The following is a 23,986-nucleotide window of genomic DNA, read 5'->3' on the forward strand; positions in this document are numbered from 1 at the left end:
GATAATAAACTAATTTACTGCGCTAAACGAACTCGTTTATATATTCAAATGAAATTCTCGAAAGTCTTTGAAAATAAAGGAACAAAACAAATAAGTAAATAGACCTTCCTAGAAATTCATTTAAAACAAACAATGTGAAAAAAATTATGTAAAAAACAAACATCAAACAAACTCCGAGTATATCAAACATGCCTCGCGCCTCCACCAAATTGCATTTTTAAAATAAAAATTAACTGAGAGAAGAGAAATTCTAGCATTGTTATATTTCTATGTATTTTCCCGTAACTATATTTTCATTCGTAAATATTATTTCAATTTTATGAAATCTCAGAACAAAAAAAAACTTGACTCAATAAATTATTGTACCTATATTAAAGTATATGTGGAAATAGTTTTTTCCACAATATTTTCTGTAGCAGCCATATATCCTCACAGGAAGCATGTAGACTCAAAGTGGCACTGGTTAGTGAAGCCATTGATTCAGAAACATTTTTATCCACCTTGATCTTGTCGATTTCTACTATGAACGACGATATTTCAATTTCTGACAATATGGATGAGAAGATTTCGATTAAGAAGAGCGATATTTCTACCGATATTCTATCATTAAGAACGGACGTTGCGGCTGAACAAAATTTTGTATCTATAGTGAAATATAGAGAATGAAATTACAACAATAGATGACAGCATTGTAATTTCAAAAAGGCATCACCGACTCAGGATCGTTCCAAAGACCCTCTTATTCTGATAGCTTCTCTCGGATGTAACAATGACAGTGTATACATGGATGTAGACGTGAATGGGACGAAATGTATAAATTAGCCCCACGAATAGAAAGAGTGTGAATAAATAAGAGAAACATTACAATATGATTAGATTAAGATATACCTGTCTATCAGGGTTCAGAAGTTAATGAGCAATTTCAGATAATGTGAGCAGTGAAAATCATAATAAATTTTCAATAATCCACTCGGTTGATAATAATTTTATCAAAAATATCTATTTCTTTATATCTATATACATATAGTATGTCCATGAACTTGATTACAGTTGTTAATACTGGATATAGAAGTCATTAAAGATCACCATGTCATCCCAGAAAATTCCAAAAAGTAACGTAAATAAATAATTTAGCTCACAGTTTAGCAACTGTTATTGTTGCACAAAAAATAACAACAATCGTGAGTTAACCTATAATTTGTATTTATATATATAATTAATATATATATATATATATATATATATATATATATATATATATATATATATATATATATATATATATATATATATATATATATAATTTTAGTTCGACTGTTTTGACGAAGTAAGAAAATACTGTTGATACTTATTTTGTTTGGATTAATTACTGTTAGACAAACATTTTCACATCTTAATCCAATCTTAAATCTATTACTATTCACTAATAATATGGAAGACTTTAGTGCACTGGAAAAGGACATTTTCTAGAGAAAATAGTTGCCATAACAAGCGTATGAACAGATAATAAAAATGTTTGTCTATCAGGGTCCAAACACTAATGGACAACTTACAACGTATTTTATAAAATTTATAATGATAACTGATGTTAATTTTGACCAGTGTAACTATACCATCTAGGTGTATGCTCGGGTACTAATCGATATTTTACAGTTACTAAATATCCAGACAGACGTAAATTTGAACTATTTGAAACAAAGAAACAAAAAGTATTTGAATTACATAACATAACATAACGTTGAATTCTTAATATTTATCATAGATAAATAAACATCATATTGTACTTGATGAATATATTTCTTGGAATTTAAAATTGCTTTGGTATTTATTTTAATATCCATGAATACGGTCACAATTCATTATCAAACTCAAAAATTAATTAATATCATAGTCGTTGATAAGATATTTGCATGATATATTGCGCAGAGTAAAGGCACATAATTGCATTAAGATAAATATATTTTTATAGGTCACACAACATGAAAATAAAAATCTGATTTAACCACAAAAAATAATTTTTCATAAGTTGTTATAGTTCAAAAATATGGAACAGCCATGAAATAGTACTATGAATGTTTATGTTTAAGTCTTTTTCAATTGACAGTTTTCTTGTTTCTATGAATGTGAATTTGATTCCGTTTCAAGAATTTTCGAGTTTTCATAATTGGTTGTATGTTTTATGATATTTCATAGTTTTTTTATATCATATTGATGACCTTCAATCCATTTTCTAAATACTGGGGTGTCTCTCCTATGTAAACAGCGATATAATTTTTGTTTAATGGAATATTTTGATAATGTATGATATTCTTTATGACTTATACTAATATTCAAATCATGCAACAACTCTAATTAGGCCATTCGAAAATGAATTCAAAGATAAAAATTAAAATAGGTAATCTAATTTTAATGAAATTCTAGAAAAATTTAAAAAAAAGGCAAAGAAAAAAAAATAAAAATATTGATAAACTAATATTGAAAAAACAATATATTGATATTGATAAAAATACACATGAAATGACATAAAAATAAATCAACAACTTAACTGATACTGAAATACCAAATAAAGTGAATGAAGTTTCATCTTTAGATCCCAATAAAATATATCTCATTCCATTGCCGCTAAGCAGATGGATTACCTTACTGTTTTATCTAAAAATGAAATTGGAAAGAGAAAACAAAAATTGCGCTCTTATCATGGAAAACTTCTATTGGCAATCGAAATAAAATGCTAAAGTTTCTTGATGTTACATTATATAGAATTAACAATAACATAAGAACAGAATGGTATACAAAACAATTTGGTCATCAAGATATCTTAACTCCAAATCATGCCATCCTATTTCACAAAAAAGATAGATCATTGATTATAAGTTTGATTGATAGAGTTATCCAACCACAGATCCCGAGTTTAGATGATTAGCTATTGAATGAACCAAAACTGCATTCGAACAAAAATATCCTGTAAAATAACGTTTTTTCTTACCATACGAGTATATACAAGGATTTTCCCAACAACTATCCAATTATTTCAATGAATTAGTATGTCATTAAGGGCCTAGTAAATTATCGGGATATTTCACTAAAACTAAAAAATAAAAGAAGTAATATTATAAGTACTTTTGTAACAATTGTGACACACTTTTTATAGGGCAGACATCTAAGTATTTCAAAAAGATATTAAAAGGTCATCAATACGATACAAAAAAAATCTGCATTAACAAACCATAATATATCTGAAAACATGCATTCATTCACAAAAATTCCAAATGTCTTGAAACGCGGAGTGGTTCTAGGTGGTAGTAGAATGGAAAAAGCAGCTTAAAACCAACTTTTAATTAATATTTAAATTTCTATATGGAACAGAATATTTTAAAATTATTATATCAAGCTCCAAAATTTCACTATATCTACTTGGCGTTGCTAATTTCAAAGTGATATTATTAAGAGAATGAAAACGATAAAAAATTGATAATATTTAATATTCTTATTTTATATATGCATTTTTTTGCTCATCATGGGCTTCAATCTGATTGGGAAATACGCATTTCTGTATTTTTTATTCAATAATAGTATTTTCAATCTAACTTATTTCACAAATTTCATACCATTATTCTGGGAAAGTAATAATTTATATTAGTCTTTAGCCAAATAAAATTTCAAACGAAAAACAATTAAGATATCTCAATGGTTCGCGAATGCGAGACGTGAATTAAAAATTCAACCAAAGAAAAACCATCATTTTAGTTCCTTTTTTCAAACGCACTAAAAATAAAAATTTTGACTTAAATCTTGGTGCCCTTTTGAGATGAATGCTTAAACAAAAATTGGAAATGAATTTTACAAATATTAAGTAAACCATATCTACGCAAAAATTTATCAATGTGGATTTCAATAGAACGTTACAATAGATTATGAAAAGCTATATTACTAGATTCACAACTCATTCTTTGAGTACCTCATGCTAGAAGTTATACATCGAAGAATTTTTAATCAAAGCTAAGGAACTGAGACCTTGAGTCACAATCACAAACTCATTAAGATAAAAGGCCACTATAATTATCTCCACTAGGCGATAAAGAGAGCAGACTTACTTTTCACCTTTAAAAGAACGTTATTCTCTCCATATACATAATGACATTGTTCAATGTTTATTGTTCTATTTAAATAAAAACTTCTTTTTAAAAAGTTATATATCCGCTCAAATTATTTAATTTCAATAATATATTGAATTAAAAAGAAAACTCTCGACAAAACATATCACAAATAATTTAAAAATAGTTTGTCTTTCTGCCACAGTAGCTTGGAAATGAAGCAGATTTTGATAAATAATTGGAATAAATTTGAAGTTAATATAAGAAAAGGAAATAAAGATGTAAACAAAATTTCAGATAAAATTTGCGCTAGTTTTGATAGGCACTTTATATACTAGGTCAATTTGTAATATTTTGAGCTCTATGGAGAGAATATCCACATTTTTTAGACATATTTATCAACAGTTTATTCAGTTAATTAAAAATTTTGGTGCAAATTTTATATTAATAAATAATATCATATAAAAACGTTCTGAACCAAAAACTTTTGTTTGTTATCAATTATTCTGGGAGCATTTGTGATCGCTATTATATAAACTGTTCTAAATTTTGAATACTTATTATTATTTTTTATGTGATTTATTGAATGATATATGATAGTTCTTGTATTGCATCATATCCATAAATGCATACCTATAATATATAATTCCCAAATGAGCATCCTCTTTAACAAATAGATTGTTAATATAAGGAACAAAATTGCAAGATTCATATGAGGAGTTGCATTTTATACTAATAATAGAAAGTATAGATACGCATTATTTCAATACAACTTAACAGCTTTAAAGGCTGTTGTAACTCTTATAAAGATATTCGTTTGCGTTAATTTCTGCTAGACAAACAATTTCTCACCTCAATTCTATTTTGAATATTTAGTAATATTACCACTATCTGTAAAATTTTAATAATACATGAAAAGAACATTTTCTAGTCCAAACAGCTGTCATATTAAGCGTATGAATAGATAATAAAATGTTTGTCTAATGGGATCAAAGGACTAATGGACAATCTAAAATATATTTTCATTAAAACTTATAGCGGTAACTGATATTTCGTTTGACTAGTCTAACTGTACCATCCAGAAGTATACTTCGGTACTAACCGATATTTCATATGCATAATCAGGTATATTCGTATATTACTCATGAGTACCAAATTAGAATAAATTAATTTTTTTACTTATTTTTATTTATAAACAGATCTTATTGTACTAAATAAATATTTTTCCTGATTTTGCGAATAGTTCAAACATAATATTAAAAGTAATTAGACATTAACCAGAAATAGAAAAGTTTTCATGAGAAATATAAGGACGTGAATCGCACTGAAAACAATTAAAATTTCAAAAAAATAATGTTGCTTTATGTGAAAACATATATTTGGTTTGACAGTGAAGTCTATGCTATGTTACCTTTTTGATTAATATTATTAGAAATATTGTTTTTTTTTTCATTTTATTATTTACCTCCTTTAATAATCACTTTAAGACATCAAATCAAAAATAAGACGAAATCAAATTAAAAGTTACAAGCAATTTTTGTGTTGAAAAATGTTAAAAGGCATGGTTTTCTGCATTTGAACGAAACTAAAAATATTGAATTTCTTGAATACAGCTGTTTTTATTGAATTTAATCTCACCCAAAACTGGTAGTCACTGTTAAATAAAACGTTTACTATTTTACTTTTGAACAAAGTAAATAGAAACAAATTCGAAATATGAAAGCTGTTATAATAAATTCATTATCTTTATTATATAACCTAAATCACTATATTAAGATGTGGCTCGTCACTGAATAAAGGAATGTTCTATCAAAAAATTGAAGAATTATTTATAGTGTTTTGTTAGTGTTAGTACTTGATAATTGATGTCTCATTAAAGAATTGCGAATCGCTGATGAATAAAGCCGACCTATTTAATAGATACACTTTATTAATAATTAAGTCTACGACTCGGGTTCTACTTACTTCTATAAATGTTTTGTTTGTATTCATCTTCTGTTAGATATACACTTTTCTATCTCTAATTGACCTCAAGTTACTAACACTACTTTAGAACATAAATGCTTTACCACTTTTGAGGAGAGTCTCCATCAAAGTACATTAATAAACTTTAATAACATTAACTAGCATTAATTATTATTGTCTTCATAGATATGTGCAAATGGATATGTATCATTCTAAATTATGAACTAATGCTTAAGACTTAAGAGAGATAAGAAATATGTATGTCTACCAGGGTCCAATCTTTAATGGACAAAGGTACGTATTAGCAATATAATTTTGTAGTAAGTCATTCTACTTTCATTTGATAATTATAATTATGCCATCTATGTTCAAACCTTTGTAGTAATCTTATTCGCACTAATGAGCTATTGTAACGACAGAAATTTCCATAAATCAGAATTTATGATATATTTCAATGATATATCGCTTCTCAAGTTATTCTAGTAATAAAGTTGCCATTATGGTTTTTTAGAAGAGTTTAAGAAATCTTCACATGATGTAATTATTTAATTTGAGTTCTTTTCGTCATAATTTCCTAAAAAGTACCCAATATTAGAATAAATGTACGTGATATTCTGTGATAATGTTTTAATTACTCATTTCAAATAAGTAGCAACAATTTATGGAATGAAACGCGAAACTTTTTTAGTTGATGTAAGAGCTCGTGATAAAGAAACTTTAGGTGGTCTGCAATGATTTCAATAAAATTATTGTTGTAGAATTTTTTTCGTCTTTCAAATAGTCATAATCAAGGAGTGTCATACTGAGTTTAGTGTTTTGTAATTATAATGAACACTAAGTAAGAAAAACATAAAACTGTCTATGTGACGCTGATCCTAGCTCTTTGTCTTGGTTGAAGTGATGTGTCAGATTTAATGTTTTCATGAGAAATCCACATCATTTAATCTCAAAGCAAGTACAAATAATTATTTTTCAAATATTGACAAATGATAATTGATAATTTATCTTGAATATGGATGGTGTTACGAAAATTTTTTATTGAGCGAACTCCAAATATTTTTTCAGTTTTCTATCTATCCTAGAGACGGGATTTTTACCCTGTATGTATTTAAAAATAATGAGTCAATTTGCGATTTGTTAATGGCTCATTTGAATATATTTAAAGTTGATTTATGTTAATTCTTTTACACTAGGAATATATACACTAGTATAAATATTTATTCACTATGTCGAAAAAGTAACGGGCTCACAACTACAACATAACAACATAAATTGAATATTGAAAGTTTCCGTTCAAAATGTCGATCATATGAAAACAAAAATTTATTTTAAATATATATAATCATATGGGTTTCCGTTTTAGCATAAAAATGATATATTTTATGATTTTGGGTGAAACTGGGAATATGGACATAGAAAAATACCTAAAGGTACAATAAGATTGATTTATACATTACCTTATTGTTTCCTCCGGTTTATCATGCTTTTGTATCATTCTCACACAGTAACATAACAATTACTGATTGTGTTTTGAATTTATGTTTTCCTAATTGAGTGTCTTTTTGGTAAAGTCTTTTCATACTTCGATGATCACCATCACTAAAATTCACAAATTGCACTTCGAATTGGTTCACCTCCCATAGTATTCACCATATTTGGTCCTCAGATTCCTAGTCTTAAAATTCCAGTATAGAAAAGATATTTTTATCAGAATGTTATTACATATGTTAACGTTTGAAGAGAAAGACGGCAAATACTCATTTTTTGAAGGTTTCAAAAGCTAGGAATTAAAAATAATTTTTGAAAATAAAATATATTATTTTCGTTAAGTGAAAACTTTCCAGACAACTCTTCTAGTTATTTTTTTAATATTCAACATGACTTCAAAATTAGAAGAATCTATCTTTAAAATCCAAAAGTCTTTTCTTTGTTGGAGGTTACGCTGTAAAAGGAACCTTCATGATAGGATGAGTAGTTCTATTATATATTTAGCTATATAATCAGTCTATTGTAAATTTAAAAGTACTTGTAAACCACATTGGATTTTGGATACATCCCATTGAATCAAGCCAGCCCTGTTTTTAATTTGCATAAAATATATTTTGAGCTATAACCGACCTCATTATTATTACTACATTTTATGTAAGTATACGAGTACACTTGGTTTGGAAATTGGATATAAGTAAGTTGTGAAATTTTCAGCATCTAGTTTTCTAATTTTAACTTCTTTGCTGAGAAAATATACCACATAATTTTTGCTCTTAAGAAAATTGTTGTGAAATGTTCAATTAAAGATCTGATTGTAACTACTTATTCAAATGTTCCCAAAAAAGTTAATTTTTATTTAGTTTTCATATATCAAAAATATGTAGCAACTATCTATCACAATAATCGTAATTGCATTACTATATATAAAATAAATTTATAAATTTTACCTTTTTTATCATTGGTAGCATGGAATAATTTAAAAAAAAAATTAGTTCTAGTGTTTTTAACGTATTTATGACCTTTCAGACTATCATAAATACGATAAAAAAATAAAACCGCGAAAAATCAAAAAAACATAAATTTCCATAAAACGATTCAAAAATTCCTAAAACGGAAATAGATACAGAAATAAGAGAATTTTTAGAAATAATTCACATTCATAAGAACGAGAAAGCTGTAAATGATAAAAAATACATAAATAATTAAGTAAAATTTAAAGTTCTATTTTGTAAAGTTCAATACAATTACGAATAATTTGACTGATACCTACTACATATTTTTGAGATATAAAAACTAAAGAAAAATGTTACGTTTTATGTTACGTTGTGTTCTATTTCGATTATATTTTTATGTTGATATTCATGATATAGGTGATCTCTTGATTAATATAAATACGCAAATTGTCAGTGTCAACACATATTTTGATAAAGACTGTAACAGGTTTAAACTTCAAATTTTTTATCTCTGTAATTTTAAAACAGAAGAGACTTAAGATCAAGAAAATTTAGAAACATATATTATGATTATGAAGAAAATAACTAGGTTCATGGGTCCCAATTTGGAGCCATTATCAAAAGAAGGGGGTGGTTATTCCGATCCGATTCCATGGTCTCCATCAGCCTATTCCACACAACATATCACCTCTTTTCTTAGTTGATTTCAAGGCATTAATCGGCCTATGATCTCGAATTTCACCTTCGAAATAAAACGCCGAAACAAAATTATTTATGTTTTAATTATTTTATATTTTTTTCTTAGAAGCAATGGAATAAACCAAGAAAAGGGGCAGATTTAGACCATGGAACCGGATCACTTCTGACCAAATGAACGAATAACCATTCTGTCCTCACCCTTCTCTTTATAATGACTCCAAAGCTTGAGCCGAAATGTCGAGAATTTTGAAATTTCAAAAATTTCAACGCGATTTAACGTCCAGTTCTTTTATACACACACGCACACACACACGCACACACCACACGCACACGCACACACACACACACACACGCGCTCAAATTTGAATAGTAAAATTACATGTGAGAACATGTGAGGATTAGTATCACTCCAATAACTGGAGTTACGCCGCGCCGGTTAAATTTCCATTCTTCTGAATTTTACACTCATCGGTCCAAATTAAGTTTTGTAAAAATTTTCGTCTTCCTGAGTTTTAATTAATATAAATTCACAAATAGCAATTCTTCTTTGATCGTCACCTGGCTTTTAATTTTGTACCAACGAAATTGAAAACGGATGGAACTTGTGTTTTTAAGGATCCTGTGAATATTTATCTCTGATATTCCCAAATCTCTTTCCGCATCGGTTTTGAATTTTCAGGATACGCTCTGAAGTATCTCAAGACTGTAATTTCATTAGCTTCATTGTCTACGACAGGTTTCAATTTGCTGCACGGTGCAATAAACTGACCTTGGATTTTACAATTATGAATGAGCCGCGTAAGTGTATCAAGGGTGGTCTATTCGGATATCCCAAACGGAAAGTATCGCAGTCTCGTTTAATAACCCTATCACATTCCCCGTATATTACCAGCAAATTAAAATAATCTTAATTAATAAATCCTAAACGGGAAATCATGAACACTTTTGCAACGATTAAACATCAGGCTGCTTTTATTGTTTCTTTGTTGATATGTTGAATTTTTTTTTGTCGCTCCAGACGACTGACAATTAAAAATCATATATATTTATATATATTGTCTTTGGTACAAGAGAAATATTATTATTGTGTGAAATGATTATCATTAACACGAATAGTAATTGAGATATTCGTAGTTTCTAGTAATAACAATTATATGAAGTCATGGATAACATAGGAATCAATCCATTAAAAGAAGATACAAATGTTATTGAAGGAAGTAACCACCAATCATCACAATTAGATGTTATCAGGAAAAATGATACAGGATTTTTACTTCTCATTGTTATCACAGGTAAATTTTTAATTTCAACTATCTAGGGTTGTGTTATTAACTTATCGTTCTCAATCACTAATTTTATGGAGGTTTGTATTCCTCTATAACCCGTTGTGATTTTTATTTCTTCCAATACATGCAAATTTATTCACTATTCACTATATGTGAACGTGAAATCTTGATTTATCAATAGGTAGGCAATACTTATAATAGTGAATTCCACGATTACTTTATACTGATCTACGGCTTACTATCATTAAAAGTTAGAAATTAATTAATCAAAATTAATTTGTTGTTTATATGTTACAGTAGATGAAATCTAAGTACACCGTTGAATCCCAGAAACAACAAATTTGTTAAAACATCCCAGAAATATAAGCAGAAAGACTTTTTATTAATTACCACAATGCTTCGGGAGCCCAAAGATACAATCTTCTGCATTGTTGAGAAGAGGAGAAAACGATAACTGACCAATATGGCATGATCTCATATCTGGTTTGACATATTCACCTGATACGTCTCTCTGATTGTTTTCTGCTCTCAAACTTAATAAAATGACACGTAGGAAACTGAAAAAGGAAGAGGTGATGGTATAAACAATCACGTATTTTAGTGAACTACCAAAAGATTGTATTTTTGCATCGTTTTAAAAGACAACAGCTAGAGTCGAACGAGCTGTACTCACTTTTAGAAAATATCTGAGCAGTACAAGATGTTGTCTATGCATACTATTCCTTCGATATTACAAAGAATTTTGGAGATAAAGAAAGGGATCTATATAGACTCATTGTGTTACATTCATGAAGGTAGTGAAAAAATGACTTAATCAAGAAGGCATATGCTTTCAAGAAAGTCGTCCATTCCATTAATGGAATTGTATCTTCTGCGATTAACACTTATATGATATCGAGAAAAAATGGAATCTAATGGAATCTAATTGTTGATTACAAATTGTATCAAGGATATTGAAATTAATATTTATGTGGAATCATTGAAAAATTCTGTTGCTGAAGGACATGCTTCTAAGCCATTTTCTTTCACAAACTTACACATTCCGACTTTCCAAGATATTAATGGTGTCGGAGTTTTACTGTAACCGACCTAGTTATGTGAGTTTGGTGAAGATGTATTTATCATTGCTCCCATCTAATTAACAACCAAGTACTTTTACGGTGTTATGAGAGGAAGCATACCAATTAAGTAGTTGGTGTTAAAAAATTATTCATGACCCTTGCAAATTGCACTTTTTATTGAACTAAATGATAAAACCAGACATTTACGATTCGATTAACGTCCGCTACTATTATGAAATATAGTGGAAAGACAAAAGATCAGATCCAACGATAAGTACTATAAAAATTGCTTGATGTGGCGACGTACTACGTTGATGTGATTGTAAGCAATGAGAAGAATATTGAATAACTTTTTTTGGAACCTGAAAAATGGAGATTTTTTATTCCCTCACTCTTTCATTTAATTTGTTAAACCTTGTTGTCCATTGTATATATCTAATTTGATCGTAGAAAAAACTCACTAGTAAAACTCACTAGTAAAGTAATTTTTCTCGTATTTTAGGGTCAATGTTTTCTCTATACCTCGGTTTATCATTCGTGTGGCCTTCGTCAGTAATACCAAAATTGGAATCTAATTCGACCGAAGAAAATCCTTTAAGCAGACGTATAACGACTTTTGAAATTTCTATATTGGCAGGGCTACCGACTATAGCGATATTACTTGGTCCAATAGTAATGGGATATGTATCTGAAATCGTTGGTAGAACAAGATCCTTGCAAATTGCGGGTGTGGGAATATGTATTTCAATTTTAGCTTTATCATTTAGTACTAACATAATTTGTATAATAACGTTCAGATTTGTTAGTTTCTTTTTCGTTAATGGCGGATGTAATGTATTTTTAATATATGTAGTAGAAATCTGCGAGGACCATAACCGGGCTAAGTATGGTTGTTTATCTGTTGCTTTCACACATTTCGGCCAAACGTTGGGTTATGGTTTTGGAGCAGCTTTAAATTTTGAAAATTTTAATTTGATCGAATTAAGTCCACTATTAGTTATATTTATTTTCTTCTTTATAGCTCCAGAATCTCCTGTTTACAATTTGTCAAAACACAAAACAGAAAAATGCATGAGGGATCTCAAGAGATTGAGACGTAATAAAAGTAAAAGAGAATTGCAAATAGATTTACGTAACATTTATTGTACTATTCCAACATCAAAGAAACTATCGGAAGAAAAAATGTTGGTAATAAAACTAGTGAGTACAAAAGAGAAAAGATACTCATTAATGTTGGCATCTTCTTTAGCCATTTTTCAAATATTTTGTGCATTCGGTATCATTGTACCTTTTATGGAACCAATTTTTATAGCGACTGGAACGCAATTCAACAGTAGTCATTTACCTATAATTGCAGCTTCATTTAAAGTTGTCGCTAGCATTTTAGCATCGTGTATCGTGGAAAAAAGCGGTAGAAGAGTATTACTTATAATTTCAACAATAGGATCAGGAGCTTCTTTGTTGGTACTAGGTTGTTTCTTTTATTTGAAATCTATCGAATCTCCTCTAATCTACCAAATGCAATGGTTACCTCTAGCTTGTATTATAGGTTATACCATTTTGACTACTACAGGAATATTTTTAATACCACAAGCCACTATGGGTGAACTGTTTACACCAGATGTTCGATCAACAGGTATATCTGTTGTATCTATAGTTTTTTCAATTTTATTATTCTGTTCGTCGAGTACTTATCCCTATATTGTCGAATATCTAGGGATGCATTGGTGCTTATGGTTATACGGATTCTTAAGTTTATTATCCGCTCTTATTATTTACTTATTAATTCCGGAAACCAGAGGAAAAAGCATCAACGAAATACAAGCATACATTAAGGCCCGTTGTAATAATTAATTTTTATTGGAAATATTTTATCTTCTTAGACAATACAATGGGGTACTATAAAAATTTACCAATTGAACACTTACATCAATGTACTAATTATCACCAATTATCAAATACTTTAAACTTGTACAATACGAAAATTGTTTTTCCAACTTCCGTTTTTTCTAAAAGTAAATTTCCTAGCGATAGGAAACAGGTGGACGCGTTGTTAGATATCACCGTTCCCATGCTACAACTTCCATCAGAACTAGCTCTAATCCACCAGTCGTCGCAAAGTTACTTTCTCTAAGGATAATTATCGCTGTGTAATGTATTAGTAACCGTGCTGTAAGAAATTGGCCGAAGGTCAAACAAACGTCTTGGATAAAGTTGCAAGTTAGTATTAAAGTCAAATTAATGCACATACACTCCCTTAACAAATATAGTTTGACTAAGTGGTTACGGTATTTTAGGACGAAAATGGCGTGTCTTTTCTTGACTTCAGGTATTTCCCAGAAGAACTTCTCCAAAAGCTCGAGCTAGAACTTCTCAACATACAGTACTAATCCAGTACTAAGTCGCTATCATATCTTTCGATTAATGGAGGTATTGCTACTTATATAGAGTATCAACACGTTGTAAAGACCTACCTAATCTTACTGGCGGTAACTGTATAATGTTACAAATGTTTTGGTGATAAAATCGGAGCTTCAACTTAGTTTCCACAAGTTTCATAAGATTTTTGGTTTTGAACTGAAAAAAAAAGCTTGACTATCACAAAGTTTGCACAATATGGATTTCAAAACTGCTTACAAACTTTCATAAAGCGAATAGGGGCAGCTTTGACATTCATAGACTGGATCAAATCGTAATTGCCTTCGAGACGTGGGAAAGACACATCAATTTCGAGATAATACATGGGGTGGAGACAAATAAGTTACCCTAAAAAACCAAGAACATGTTTGTAAACCTTATCACCAAAGAAGTAGTGCCATATAAAACTTTGGGCAACCTAAGGCAAGCTGTTCAAAACACGTCTTCCGTAATAAATTTTTTTGCTACATGACAAAGTCCGACTAAGACAAACCACACAGTTTCTTCCTGATTCACCGCATGGTCCTGTTCTTTAACCTAGTTAATTTCATTTGTTTTTAAGAAGAACTGGCTAGCAGCACAGCGCGTCACTGAGTGGTTGAATTTCAATGAAGGATTTTGTCCATCGTTATAATAAATATTTCAATTTATTTGATGATTTCGGAGAAAAATTGAGTTTCATTCGCTCTTCCAAATGCAGATAAACTTATCTTAGCGTATTACTCCAAATGTCCCTTACTTTGTAAACAGACCTGTTAATATAAATAAAATTTCGAACAATACAAAGTGTAAAACATGCTTTTTGTTCGGATCGGATTGCAGGATATCCGATTATTTGCTAGGTACTTTTCCAGTAAATGGTTAAGATTATATAACATACTCAAAGTGACACGGGGTTGGAAAAGGTCCATAGTTCCCGATGGCTATATGGAAGTTAATACTAATAAAAGGATTTGAAAAGCAACGAAAATTTTGCTTGGCCCAACCAAGTTCAAATAGAGGACTATGCCAATCATAATTATCCAGAATATACCGAATCAAAATATAGATAAAGTAACGTTTTTCGTATTGATATACACTCTTTTATATTCCTACAAAGTCTGGAATTATAATTTTTAAAATGTTACGATAAAACTATGATTTGGAAAAAGTTTAGAGATAATATAAAAATTATGTATGTTTTCGAGTAATTCTTACACAATAATGTACCCATTGTTGCACCTATTACATGAATAATATTATATTATGATGCCATCATTATTTGGAAAAACCTCTAGTATAGGGTAAAATAAAAGTTTTTCTAACATCTGCTGTATATACAGAGTGGATAATGAGGAACTTTACATACTTCTACTATATGTATAGTACCTCAGGGAAGATACCATGCGGCTACTAGAAAGTGTCGTTATTAATCTATAGAGTGATTTGTTCACATACGCGACAAAAATGTATTTTATTTATTTTTAAGTGTATTATCAAGTCTTATAAAGCATGGAACAACCATAGAGATGTATCACATAATAAGGTGTTAATTTAAATAAATGTTATAAATTTCAAGTTCTCAACTAACATGTTTAACTGTATTAAATTACTATAACGACAAACACCAAACAACAAAAAGCAGTAAATAATAACAATGGCGAGCTGAAATTTTAAAACAATAACTAAAATTATGTACTTAAGACGCAAAAATAAAAACTGAAGAAAGTACAATAATTGCAACAAAATAAAAATAGTTAAAAGAAGATTGTCTAAATGGAGCCCAGCAGTATCTGCACATCTTTGTTTCCGAATTGCCGTTTTGATTAACGGATACACTTGGGATCATTTCTAATAGTATTACAAAAAATTATAATTATGTCAAGTAGTTGTTGTCGGTTGTCTTTGTAAACTAGTTGTTTCAATCGTGTCCAAATATGGTAATCAACGGAATTGAAATATGGGAAGGCCATGAAATAGGATCTACACATCCTATCCACCGGTTGCCATAAATATTATTTAGATGTGGTTTTACTGCCACTAAAAAGTGGAGGAATGCACCATCATGCTGAAAATACATCCCTCGGGATACAACGTTCGCTCTGACAAGCAAATTTGGTAAAATAGACCTGTCTTCTCGAAGTACCATAAAAAAGTGAAAATCTACCAATTAGTAATTTATAACACCAATTAACTGAAACCTTAACTGGGAACGACATTCTCAAATAGCATTAGTATTTTTTTCTGTCCATGTGAATTATGGGAATTATTTAAATTGGCTTCATTTGTAAATAGTGTCATTTACAGCATTAGTCGATAATTGTGAATCCACCCACAAAATTCTAACCTACGGGTTTCATCTCCAGAATGTAGTCGCTGACTTGTTATTGTGGGGTTCATATTAACAGCGGCAATAACGTCATATTCCTGCGATTCATGTTGTACTTTTTTTTCACTAGTAAAAGTGCCGTTTCCCTGCAAATATTTAAAAACTGATACAAATGTTAGATGACTGGGAGTTCGATGATCAGCTAATCTCCTGTGATATTTTCTAGCGGCAGCTCTCCCATTACTATTACAGAACCCATAAACAAAAATTATAGGCATATTCGTCTTGGTCAAAATCTGATGTGGCATTTTGAACGAAAGTGATAAAAGCGTTATCAAAGCTAACACAATAATACGTAACGTAGATACACACCGAAGAAATTTTTTACACACAAATAACGGTTGATAATGACAATGGGTATAAGATATCAACAAACGTTAAACGGTCAACGCCAATTTGATTTTAAAACTTTATAAGGTTTTTTATCATTATTGTTTTGCTACAGTTTATACAATGTATTACTATATGATATAAAATTTTAATAATTTATAATAAACACACATTAATACATATATGAGGACTTTTCAATCAATTCAATTTATTGTTTATCGAAGAGAATGCAACAATGCATTTTTGTTTAAAAATAATTGAATATCCCCTTAGCGACAAAACAAAGTGACAGTAAAGATTTGATCTTTCACTAAATATTTTTTGATAACGATGTGACATGTTGGTTGAAAATCACTGTATTAAAAAATATATTATTCAATACGAATCCCTGAATTCATTTTTCCAAAGTTGGTCCTAGAATTTTCAAGTTTAGCCAATACCAGTCGAATACTTGATAGTAGTGTACTGTATCATGAAAACATCCAAATAATTAAATAAGCTGTGTAAACATTATAGCCTATTTAAATTTATAGTAAATTTCACAAATCACCCTTTAAATTGATAAGAAAGAAGAGTAGACACCTTTCAGTATCCTCATGATATTGTCCCTGATGGACTCTATATATGGTGAAAATATATAAAGTTCCTCTAGACTTTTAGTTAGAAATTTTAATATCATGACTGTAAAAGATGAATATTATCAAATTTTTACATTATAATTAGTCAATTTACAATTTTTATCGTTTCATTTGAATACACTTTAATTCAAAATATGTAAGTTATTATTACTAACAAGTAGCGGCTTTGTCTAGAAAATATAAGTTTAATATTTCGTTATTTTCATTTTTAGAATAAATATGACATGTTTTATGAAATTGACCAAAATTAGGTACGAAGACGTGGAGAAATATCTTATAAAAGCTATCTGTTTTGTATAATCCCTTCACAAACACTGAAATAAGGCGTTATTATTTTTCAATTTTCAGCTTAAATACAAAATTTGAAAATTCTAATTAGAAAATCATTTAGTGGAAGATGACATAGTCTCCTTTTAGTCCCCTATATGCTTAGTTCAGCGATGCTCTAACCTTTTTAACCCTTCCAAGAATACTTGCCGTATTTTTGCTTAAAATAGGCGTGTACGTATGCCAGAATGTCCTCGTCCAATGAAAATATCTCTCCTGCAAGTAAAACGTTAAGAAAACAGAAATTTGAAGCAAATCGCTGGGGACCAGATGTGATAAATACGGTGGATAGTGCACCGATTCGAAGTGCGGTTCGTGAATTCAAGCCATCGTGATCAACGAAATGTCTCCATTACTTTTCCGGCAAATGAAAACTTTTTGGAGTTTACTCTTTTTAATCCACTGTTTCAACAGTTTTTCGTTTCAGGAGTAGCGGATTTAGATTTTATCTACAGTTGTAAATCGCCGCAAAAAATCCGACTCATTTCGCTTGAACCACATCAATAAGGCGTAGGAAATGTTCATTTGAATACGCTTTTAATATAAAGTGAGCAAACGCTACACCCAACGGGCGAATACCTTACGCATACATATTTTTTCAGTCAGAATATATATGGAAATTGGGTTTTTTTGATATAACGATAGCCTCTCCTATCTCTCTAACCTTAATACGGTTGACGCTGACAAGCCCATTTTTTTTTTGCAGTCTCGAACACTCGTCCTTAGTCAAGTTGATACGGCCACGTTTGAATTCAGCCGCCCAAAATTTTACGGTTGTAAATGATGATGCAGAGTCTCCGTAGTCCTCTTTCATCAAAGGTATTACTTTCATAAACAAATATTTGATAACAGATCTATACTCTACTTTTTCCATTTACACAATTGTCAAACTGAAACTAAGCGTCCAAAATGGCTGAAATTTTAGTATCTCTCAAGGCTTGCATAAATATATTTCTCAACAGCTATACTAGGCTGTTAATATTCGCAAAAACCACTTTTGTAAATGAATTGAAACTCTCGACTTAAATCAGGCCAACCCTGTTTTTAACTTATATAAAATCTATGTTGAGCTGTTATCGATCTCATTATTATTACTGCATTTTATGTATATACTTACTTAAGTTGGATAATCTTAGTAAGTAATGCAATTTTTATATTTTAATTTGTTTTTGTGATTTTCATATTTACCACATAAATTTTGTTTGTTTGACATATATTAGAATATTTTAAAAATTTTATGCCGTACTATATAAATAAATGGTTTGGGAGTTTATTCAGATATTGTGGAAAAAATATTGTCATATAATTATTAATATAAAGATCTGCTTGACAATATTTCATGAACTCTCAGCTGAATTTAATACATTTAAGATAATTCATTCTATTGGGCACTTTTCTTCAAATCTCCTTGTCAACGTATCTAAATAGAATAAAAATATTATATTTAAGATTATATTTGTTAATGAGTGATGGTGTTAATAATAAAAATTATGAATGAAAATATACAGTTATCAATTGAATTTACCACGGTACTCATGTCCCACATAAACAAAATTGAAATTGTTGATTTGTGAAATGATAATCATTAACATTATCTAGTAGTAATTAACGTATACGTATAGTGATTTCTAGTAATTTTATGAAACTATGGACGACATAGAAATCAATCCCTTAAAAGAAGAGACAGATGATATTGAAGGAAGTAACTATGAACCATCAAAATTTAAAGTTATCAGGAAAAATGATACAGGATTTCTAGTTCTCATTGTTCTTTCAGGTAAATTGCTATTTTTAACAATCAATGATTTTCATGATTATTAATTTACCCCGTCTCTATCTCTAATTGTATGTAGGTTTTTATTCCTCGATAATCCAATGTGGTTTTTCGTTATTCCAATACATGCAATTTTACGTTCCACCGTGTTGTGAACGTAGAGTTTAGATTCATCAATATGTAGTCAATATTAAAACTGATCTAGAGCTTGCTATCATTAAAAATTAGAATGATTATTTAGACATCTTCGAACGTAATCCAAATAAATTTGTCGTCTTGACCTGACCTAATCATAAACGTGCTCTCAAGAGAGCAAAAATTATTTTTCATCGGCCAAAATTATTGCCACAGTGTTTTAGAGCTTCAAAGATGCAATCTTCATTTATGGTTGAGAAAAGAAGAAAACGATACCTGACCAATATTATGATAATATCCTAGCATGATCTCATCTTATCTGCCATATTCACCTAATACGGCTCTCTTCGATTGTTTTCTGTTCTCAACCTCAATAAAATGACACGTAGGAAGCTTTATATCGAGATATATGGAGATGTGATGGCAGGAATAATTACTATTTCACTAAACTACCAAAAGATTGCTTTTTGTATGATTTCAAAGACAACAGTTACAGTTGAACGAGCTGTAATCATCTTCAAATAATTACCTTGCAAATTGCACGTTATCTTGAACTGAACTCAAAAACATGTTTCATTCTATTTCTTTTAACATTAAGACGAATAGTGGCAATAAACTAAATTTAATCATAACAACCATGGAAATCGGCAACTGTCGCCACCTCTTACAAGTACGTGGAGGTTGAATATTTTAATAAAGTTTTTCGAACGTTTATTTGTAATTTTATTTGACGTTAGTTATACTACATTTTTCATTCTCCCGCTTCCTCGGACTTAATAATTCATTCCTAAAACTTTGTTTTCTGTTTTACATATTTAATTTGGTAGAATATAAAACATATTGAATTACTTACTATCATGAATATTTTTCTCGTATTTTAGGATCAATGTTTTCTCTATATCTCGGTTTATCATTCGTGTGGCCTTCGTCAGTAATACCAAAATTGGAATCTAATGTAACCGAAGAAAATCCTTTAGGCAGACGTATAACGACTTTTGAAACTTCTATGTTAGCAGGCCTACCGATAATAGGGATATTACTTGGACCAATAGTAATAGGTTATGTGTCGGAATTAGTTGGAAGAAAAGGATCTATAGAAATTGCGAGTCTTGGAATAATTGTTTCAATTTTAGCGTTATCATCTAGTATTAACATCATTTGTATTATAACTTTTAGATGCGGTTATTCTTTTTTTGTTACTGGTGCAGCAAATGTATTTTTTATATATGTAATAGAAATCTGCGAGGACCACAACAGAGCTAAGTATAGTTGTTTAGCTCTTGCTTTTTCACCCATTGGTTACACGTTAGGTTATAGCATTGGAGCAGCTCTAAATTTTAAAAATTTCAATTTAGTCGAATTAAGTCCAATGATATTATTATTCATCTTCTTCTTCCTTGCCCCCGAATCTCCAATTTATAATTTATCAAAACACAAAACAGAAAAATGTATGAAAGATATCAAGAGATTAAGACATAATAAAAGCGAAAGAGAATTGCAGATAGATTTACGTAACATCTATAGTACTATTCAAACATCAAAGAAAATATCGGAAGAAAAAATGTTGTTAATAAAACTAGTTAGTACAAAAGAAAAAAGATACTCATTAATGTTGGCATCTTCTTTAGCCATTTTACAAATATTTTGTGCATTCGGTATCATTATACCTTTCATGGAACCTATTTTCATAGCGACTGAAACGAAATTCAACAGTAGTCATTTACCTATAATTGCAGCTTCATTCAAAGTTATCGCTTGCACTGCAGCGTCGTTTATCGTGGAAAAATGCGGAAGAAGACCATTACTTATAATTTCAGCAATGGGATCAGGAGTGCTTTTGTTGGTACTAGGTTGTTTCTTCTATTTGAAATATATCGAATCTCCTCTAATCTACCAAATGCAATGGTTACCTTTAGCTTGTATTATAAGTTATACTCTTTTGTCATCTTTCGGAATATTTCTAATACCATTAGTAACTATTGGCGAGTTATTTACACCAGATGTTCGATCGACGGGCATATCTGTTGTATCTATAGTTTTTTCAATGTTATTATTCTTTTCTTCGGGTACTTATCCCTATATTGTTGAATATATAGGCATGCATTGGTGCTTATGGTTATACGGATCCTTAAGTTTATTATCCGCTCTAATTATTTACTTAATAATTCCTGAAACTAGCGGAAAAAGCATCAACGAAATACAAGCAAACATTAAAGCACTTTGTAATAAATGAATCCAATCGAGATTGATTGAGTTCAATAAATTATTATGGCAAATATTTTATCTTTCTATATAATACATTGGGGTACAGAGATTGATCACTTACATCAATGTACTACTCTTCAATTACTTCAAACTTGTATAACACGAGGCCTTTATTCAATTTCGGTTTTTTGTTCTAAAACTAAATTACGTAGTGGTAGGAAGCGTGTATGCGAATTCGCTTGCTATACAACTGTCTCATTTCGGGCTCCTATCCCTGTGTCGATGTCGAAATACTATTATCACTCTCGCCAAGTTGAAGGATGTAGAGCTGAGGATAAACATCGCTGTGTAATGTATCAATGACTGTGCTTTGAGACCATGATATATGAAATTAACTGAAGGCGAAATGAATCTACACACACTCCAGCAACAAACCAAAAAAAATCGAATAAAATTTAACGGACGAAAATGATGTTTTTCTTTTATGAAATAAGTGAGAAGTCACTTACCTCAGATAACTATCACTATCATCTACTTCAATTAATTGAGACTTTTATACTAATGAAGAACATCAAGACGTTGTAAGAACCTACCTGAGCTTACTGGTGATAGATTGTATATATGACTATACAAATGTTTTGGTAATAAAATCAGAGCTTTCGCTTAGTTTTTACAAGTTTCTAAAGATTTGAATTTAAAACTTACCATAAATTATGTGAATTCCCGACTCAGTGAACCACTTGAGGTGAAATAATCAACAGATTATTTCTTGTTAATCGTAAGGAATGTATAAATCTGTAATTTGGGTGGAAGTAACAACAAAATAGGTTGATGCAAGTGTTCCCATTGAATTCATTATTTTATTAAGACATTAAATCTAGATTCAATCACTCACTTTGAAAATTATTCATGTAAATATTGATATGTTTAATTAGATGTCAGGTGTTCTAGATTTAGCTTTAGATTTAGATTAGATTTAGATAGATTTAGATTTAGAGGTAGCTAAATTCTTCGTCATAAATTTTATTGATTATCCAGATTGTGTGCATATTCTCTCTACAAAAAAAAATAGAAAAATTCATGCTTCACATCCAATACTGAATTGTGCATACTATAATAGAATACAGAAACGCAAATCCTAGAGGTTTGCTCGAAATATTGAAAATCTGCATGCCATAAAAGAGGCGAAGCATAAGCAAAAACTTATCAAAAATGTTTTGTTACGTGTAATCAACAATCAACTACTCTTACCTTTCGTTTGTAAAATAATTTTTGTGATTCATTTGAAATAAACTAAATTCATGGTACACATACGATAATTTTCTTCTTATTTTATTCAAGTAATTCATCAATTTCTTAACACTACGTATTTGATTAGGAGGGCCAGTCAATTTACCTCAAATACAGCTGCTTTGTATTTGGGGCTGGGTAAAATCAGTTTGCTGTAACTATACAATATCTAATACATCTCTGAAAGGAATGGATGATGAATGTGATAAAATTCGGAATGATTAAGAATTTTTAATAAGTAAATCCTTAAAGTAATGATTGGATTTATATATTGTGGCCAATGGCCATTATTTGGAGCATATTTCAAGAAATAATGTGTTCTCTTAGAGATGCTTAAAAAGCAAGTTATATCAAATCATGTATGGTATCTGAAGTGAAAACGCTGTATATCTAGTCTAAGCAAAAAATGAAATATATAACTCAAATATAAATATATTTATTTGTGTTTTGAAGCAATAGCTTCGTCAATGTCGATTATAATACAAACAAATGTTGTAAGAAATCGATAAATACATTTTTAAATTGTGTGTAATTTCGAATTTTTTTCTGTTACCTCGTATATATCTATTTGTAATTATTAGTGGATTCCCTTATAGAATTGTCTTCTCTATGACCCAAATAAGATAAAATGATAAAGTGTATAGCAATAGATATGTTTTCAAGTATCAGAATTAAACAAAAAGATATTTTATTTGCTTCAAGTCTAAAAATATCGAATTTAACTAAAAACTTTTTTAATTATTGAATATTGGCTCTAACAATGTATGATATAGTAGTATATTATAGCACTTTGAAAATGCATTAGCAATTTACAGTTTACTGTAGTGTAAATTTCATAAATATCTATTAAACAGACCCCATTGTTTTCTTAAAATTATATTTTCTCTTCTCAACAATAAGGAAACTATTTTACTGTGCTGAATGTCATCATGTCATCACATACGTGTGAGATGAA

The 23,986-nt window shown here is 29.6% G+C and overlaps 2 protein-coding genes across 4 annotated transcripts; both read left to right on the plus strand.

Annotated features, from left to right (window-relative positions):
* The first annotated feature begins 1,039 nt into the window (after nucleotides 1–1,039).
* On the plus strand, nucleotides 1,040–19,108 carry LOC130897372 (facilitated trehalose transporter Tret1-like). Of its 3 annotated transcripts, XM_057806202.1 has the most exons (5): nucleotides 1,040–1,100; nucleotides 1,133–1,181; nucleotides 6,246–6,353; nucleotides 10,334–10,491; nucleotides 12,049–19,108. In XM_057806202.1, exons 4-5 carry the CDS (start codon nucleotides 10,362–10,364, stop codon nucleotides 13,398–13,400), a joined length of 1,482 nt encoding a protein of 493 aa, XP_057662185.1. In that variant the 5' UTR covers nucleotides 1,040–1,100; nucleotides 1,133–1,181; nucleotides 6,246–6,353; nucleotides 10,334–10,361; the 3' UTR covers nucleotides 13,401–19,108. The 3 variants fall into 3 exon arrangements, with proteins under 3 accessions (XP_057662185.1, XP_057662186.1, XP_057662184.1); XM_057806203.1 differs by lacking the exon at nucleotides 6,246–6,353 and having other exon boundaries at nucleotides 1,069–1,100; XM_057806201.1 differs by lacking the exons at nucleotides 1,040–1,100; nucleotides 1,133–1,181 and having other exon boundaries at nucleotides 5,938–6,353.
* LOC130897371 (facilitated trehalose transporter Tret1-like) lies at nucleotides 18,709–23,563 on the plus strand. The gene is made up of 3 exons (XM_057806200.1): nucleotides 18,709–18,762; nucleotides 19,250–19,404; nucleotides 20,418–23,563. The coding sequence occupies exons 2-3, from the start codon at nucleotides 19,275–19,277 to the stop codon at nucleotides 21,767–21,769; spliced, it is 1,482 nt and encodes a 493-aa protein (XP_057662183.1). The 5' UTR covers nucleotides 18,709–18,762; nucleotides 19,250–19,274; the 3' UTR covers nucleotides 21,770–23,563.
* Nucleotides 23,564–23,986: the final 423 nt, after the last annotated feature.

This window comes from Diorhabda carinulata, chromosome 8 (genome assembly GCF_026250575.1).
Source record: "Diorhabda carinulata isolate Delta chromosome 8, icDioCari1.1, whole genome shotgun sequence".
NCBI lineage: Eukaryota > Metazoa > Arthropoda > Insecta > Coleoptera > Chrysomelidae > Diorhabda > Diorhabda carinulata.